General features: G+C 42.3%; 1 protein-coding gene across 1 annotated transcript; it reads right to left on the reverse strand.

Annotated features, from left to right (window-relative positions):
* Positions 1-4146: 4146 nt before the first annotated feature.
* On the reverse strand, positions 4147-5508 carry LOC147605270 (uncharacterized). The gene has a single exon (XM_086794150.1). It carries the CDS (start codon positions 5408-5410, stop codon positions 4298-4300), a length of 1113 nt encoding a protein of 370 aa, XP_086650276.1. The 5' UTR covers positions 5411-5508; the 3' UTR covers positions 4147-4297.
* Positions 5509-5911: the final 403 nt, after the last annotated feature.

Below are 5911 nucleotides of genomic sequence, written 5' to 3' on the forward strand. Positions count from 1 at the left end.
AACAATGTATAATCAATAGTGGCCCTCAAATACCAAAGTGTTCATCACACACTGTCAAGATGTGGTTTGCGACGGCGGAACCTGCATAAACTGGCTCTCTAAGCCAACATTGTAACTCAAATCTGGCTTGCTGATCGTGACATAGATCAAACTCCCGGGTTGTTGCAAGATCAGGGTGTCCAGTTTTATCCAGTTTATGCTGGATTGGGACAATGCTTGGAGAGCAAATTTTGGGAGGCAAGGTACTTAAAATGAGATCAAGCAAATAATGTAAAATACGCTTGCCCTTAAATTAACCAATATAACTTAAATTAATATAAATTAGTCTAATTAATCAAAATTAATCAAAAATATGATGAAATGATAAACAAATGATCTTTCCATACTTAGAGTGATCCAATTTATTTTTCCATAGATGCACCATTACAAGTACACTAGTCCTTATAGGTTTTAGATGATTCACATCAAAAATGTAATTTTACTAATTAGATTATTAATATTTGCAGGCCTTCTGATAGTATGGAAGAATTTTGAAAAAGAGATCATTAAAAATCCAACCATTAGATTTGTAATTTTTACTAACCATCACATTCTACTAATGTCTTAGTATCTACCCACTCTTTTGATCTACAAGATTGAGGATTTTAAGTGGTAACTATTGTGGGTACAAAAAGTGGTGTATATTATAACACTTTAAAGACCTTGAAATATTTAAAGAAAATAGACAAATATCTTAAAAATTTCTCAAAAAATCAAGTTAAGCTCCATATTATGTGAAGATCTAAGGTACAAAGTGGGAATCTCATATGAGTTTATATGTAAAAGATATTAGCATTTTATGGAATCAGTTCAAATTTGGGACAGGGTGTATACATTGACTTTGTACCTAAGAAAATGAGGACTTTTGACTATCTAATGCTTAATCAAATTATGCAACTATATTTTCAACTTTGAATATGATGTTCCAACAAAAGAACTTGAAACGAAATTCCTTCATTTACTAGGAGAGATTAGCCACTAAAGGTAAACAAATGCCTGTTTTTTTACTGTTTACAGGGTGCCTGAGTGGACAAAACTGGGCACCCTGATCTTGCAACCACCCTCCCCACAATCTTCCTGTACTACATAGTGGGATCCTCCAACACATAACCTGCATCTACACTAAGCTTGCCATTTTGATCTAATGGCACTGAGATTGACTTACAATTAGCCATCCCATACTTGGACAACATGTCCAATACATACTGTCTCTACTGTGAAGCCAAATACCATTAGGTGTGTGAATTGTAAATTGTGTCCGAATGCCATTCTTTCACAAGAATTCAGAGAACACATTGGAGAAGTATTCTCCCCCTCCATCTGACCTTAGGCACTTCACATGCTTTCCTATTTGTTTTCAGCATCACTCTGAAATTTCAAAAATATGTGAACACTTCACTCTTCTCCTTCATGAAATACACCCACACTTTCCTCGTGTGGTCATCAATGAATGTTACATAGTACCTGCAGCCACCCATAGACATCCCATACATCTGAATGCACAACATCTAGTACATTCCTGCTCACATTTATGTCATGTGGAAACACATGCTTTGTTTGCTTCCCAAATCGGCATGCTTCACATACTTTCTACATACCTTCAACCTTAAACTTAGGCATCCCTGTCACAATTTGTTTAGTCTGCATAGACTTCATTCTTGCAAATTTACATGCCCAATTCTCTTATGCTGCCAAATGTCTATATCTGCAACAACTCCTAAACCATTTACAAACATTGCAGCACTCACTTCAGGCATATTTACATTCAATGTAAATGTTCTGTCTACTCTATTGCCTTTTGCAACCAACTTGCACTTATCTTTAAAGTCTTCTACATAACAGCCCCCATCAGGGTTAAACCGAACCTGCAAACCCTACTCAATCACATCAGGCCAATTGAAACCAGATTCTTTGTAATATTCAGAACATAAAGTACATCTACAAGGTACTTCACCTTACCATCCTGCAGACAATGGCATATCTCCAACATGGGCAATCGGATGAGAAGTGTCATCCCCTGTTTCAACAAAACCTGGTCTTTCAAGACTCTTTATTTCCTTGAACCACTTACCATGACTAGTCATGTGGTTCGAAGCACTTGAATCTACATACCATACATCGTCCTTACATGTTGCTACATCATTTCTAGACATAGCATTAACAATATGTTGCATAACAAACAACCTCTCATTATCTTCATTATTTCTGCTAAAGGACGCATAGTTATTTTGTCGCATTTTTTCATTTCGCATGTCACTCTGCTTCTTATAACAATATGCATGCACATGTGCAGGCTTACCACAGTAAAAATAGCGTCGTGTATCATTATACTGCCTTTGCCAACTACCACAACCTCGTTGACTCCCCCTGCCTCTAAACCAACCTCTTTTACCTCGTTGACTCCCCCTGCCTCTAAACCAACCTCTTCTACCTGTGTGTTGTTGTTGTGGATCCTGGGACTATTGCTGTTGTTGTTCTAACCATAATTTTGATTAGTTGTTCGGCCGTCACCTTGGCCACGTCCACGACCTCTACCTCTTCCTTTACTTGAACTTGTGTAGAAGGCCTACTACTTTGAATTGTTTTTGTTTTGTGAAGACTATTGATCTTCATTCAAATTATTCTCTTCAATGATCAACATTGACACTAAATCTGTGAAGTTGGGAATGTTTTCCGAATCTGAATAGACGTCTGAACGCCTTGTATTGAGTCTCAAGACCACGCAGACACATTTCCACCTTATCATCATCATCAACAGAAACACCAATTGATGCAAGGGATTTCACAATGCCCTTGATCTTCAAGGCATAATAATTCACAGACATATTTTTCTTCTCCACAGTATGAAGCTCATTCTTCAACTGAATCTTTCGTGCCTTGGTGTTAGTTTCATATAGCTTCACCACGGTGTCCCATGCCTCCTTAGGTGACTTGGCATCTTATATATGCCCAATCATAGTGTTATGTATGCTGATAGAAAGCCAATACATGACTTTCCTTGCTCCTTGATTCCAATCCTTGAATTCTTTTACATCTATAGCAGTTGGATTAATCTTCGATATCTCTGGTGCCTCCTATGTTCACCTTCAGTGTAGTCCCAGTAACCTTTTCCCATCAGAAAATTTGTCAATCTGAACCTCCAAGCATGGAAGTTGTTCTTGTCAAGCTTCTTTACATCAATCTGGTTTCATTCCATCATTCGACATCTTGTCTACAACACAAATTTAACAAAAATAGCACTCTTGTTTGACCAATTGTTGTATTCTCTACAGCGGTAGTGATGAAAATTGCACACTTAACCCAATGCACTGACATAGAGACTATCTTTTACATGGACATGCTCAACAAGGTATTTCAATGCAAACAATATTCAAGCAAAAGAGAATCATGGGAGTGATCATGACAGTGATAACATAACTAGGGAGTTGTCAGAACCTGATAATAGTTGATGCTAAAGAAGATTCTCTTCCAGAAGAAGACTATATCAACTACATGTCTGTGTATGAAAGAACTGCAAAGTTTAAACGAGTAGTTATCAACGGAGAATATTTCATCCCTCTTTCTCCTACTACTAGGAAATCTGTGGCTTACCGAAGGATGATGCTTGCTTTCTTTGAACAAGTACTTTTAATTAGATTACACTATAATTTCTCATATTAAAGTGTTTTTTTACATGTTCATGGTTTCATTTGTTCTCTCCTATTGCAGATCGTTCACAACAGAATATGTAAATAAATCGACTTTATTTTAAAGCAATATAAGGTGAATGTTAGTTTTGAATCATTCTGATCGTTTACTTTCCGTATATTCTTTTGTCATGGTGTTGAAAAATGTTGTCTGCAAAATAAAAGCGCAACTGAACGTTTGGTCGCCTGGTAAACATTTATTAAATTTAGGGGGTTCACTTATGCGTTTCGTTAGTGGTTTTGTTGATTGATGCCACGTGACATCCATTGTTGGGGTAAACAAATGAACGTTACTTTCAAACCTTACCCGTTTGTGGATATGTAGAACTTGATATTTGTGGGACTATCATCGTCATATGAGGTGGTAATTTGCATGTCTTGAAAACATTGGGAGGCTTTGATCAATGTTGGCAGGTGTATCTTTCAAGGCTGAAAACATTGGAAGGCTTTGATCAACGTAGTAAAATACATGAATTCACGTAGACTTTACAAACCAGTCGGGCGAGGTGCCCATGCAATATCGTGTGAAAGGAGCAGGGCGCCCGGGGGAGGGGGGCGCGGTGTGGGTGTGCTTAATGGGAGGGGAAATCCAGAGAGAAGACAAAGTTAGGAGTAGGTTGAGGGGCTAGTTGTCTTTGAACCTCTGCAGAAACCATGTCCTTCATTAAGGCCATGACAGCCTCGGAATTAGCCTTATTGGAGATACTTGTGGCGGAATTAAGCATAGGTTTGGAAGTTAATTGAGTTGGCATGAGCCACTGCTTGGCCTGCGTGCTTGCCGTAGGGGCGATCACCTGGGCAAGAGCAGTTTGGATGGCGGCGCTCATAAGCTTTATGAAATCGTCGCTGCTCATGTAGCTTCCTCCCTTAAGAGTTGATGCCGTAAGAGGACTTGGTGACGCAGTTGCTGCCGGAATTTCCAATGACGGAGTTGCTGCCAGACGAGATGGCGTGGAGCTGGCGGCCTCTTGTAACTCCGCGTTGCTTCTACCGGGCAAAGATAAAGAGAGGAAAGTGGCAGGCTCACAGGAATTATCCCTAACCCTACTGTTGTTATTGTGATTCATCATGGTGTCAAAATCACAGCGCATTTTCTTACTGCCAGATGATCCGTCATCCTCACTAGATGCTGGAGTAGACCGTTTGTTGCTGCTGCTGCTGGCTGCGACGTTAGCTGACTTAACGTCCAACTTCAGGCCCAGGCCCAAGCACGCGCCGTAAATGTGATCGTCGGCCGTCATCTCGTCGTTGGCCGACGAGATTGAAGAAGAAGAAGAGAGCTGTTGCTGCTGAGGTGCAGGCTGCTGATGGCGACGTCGTAGGGTAGAGTTCCAGTGGTTCTTGATGGCGTTGTCCGTCCGGCCGGGCAGCAGGCGGGCGATGGTCGCCCACCGGTTGCCGTGGCGGGCGTGGGCGGCCAAGATGGCGTCGTCTTCGGCCGGAGTAAAAGGGCGGTGCTGGACATCCGGGCTAAGCTGGTTGCACCAACGAAGCCTACAAGACTTACCGGAACGTCCGGGCACGCCTTTGCTGATGAGGGACCAATTTTTGGGCCCGAATTGATCCACAGCACGCTGCAGGGCAGCATCCTCTTCAGGGCTCCAGGGCCCTTTGATTCTATCGGAAGCGCTGCAGCAGCTGGCTGGGTTGGGCGCCGCCCAGTGAAAGCCCTTGGTGAAAGCCATTTTCGGAGGCAAAGCAGGAGCTCGAAGGAAGATTAGCAAAAGATGGAAAGGGTACCTAGGAGGGGGAGCTTAATTCGCCTCTGCAGGGAAGCCAAGAGCTACTAATAAACGCATTACAACGAAGGTGGGTGGAAATTCACCTTAGTGCTACTAGCAACACTACCATTTGGACCGCGGAAGCTTCCGCGAAGGAGCACAAAGCAAAGTGCAGCTGAGCTGTCCCCACCCGCGCCTTCACGTGCCCCTCGGCGGCCTCGCCGCTGTGAGGCCGCCAGCCTGGCCCCTCCTGGCTCTCCCACGTCACGCCCTCTCCAGCCATAAAAGAAAGGGACGTTGCTCCCCTCGCCCCCATCCAGGGCGGACGTTCTGGCCGTTGCTGCTTCCCACCTCCCCAACCATCTTCTTTCCATTATAAAAATTTTGAAAAAATTCTGGCACGCGCGGAAATTGGGGCTTCGCTTCCAGTTCCTGAATCCTAACTTAGCCGTTGCAACTTTTGCT

Source organism: Cibotium barometz, chromosome 60 (genome assembly GCF_041138505.1).
Source record: "Cibotium barometz isolate CiBa-2024 chromosome 60, ASM4113850v1, whole genome shotgun sequence".
NCBI lineage: Eukaryota > Viridiplantae > Streptophyta > Polypodiopsida > Cyatheales > Cibotiaceae > Cibotium > Cibotium barometz.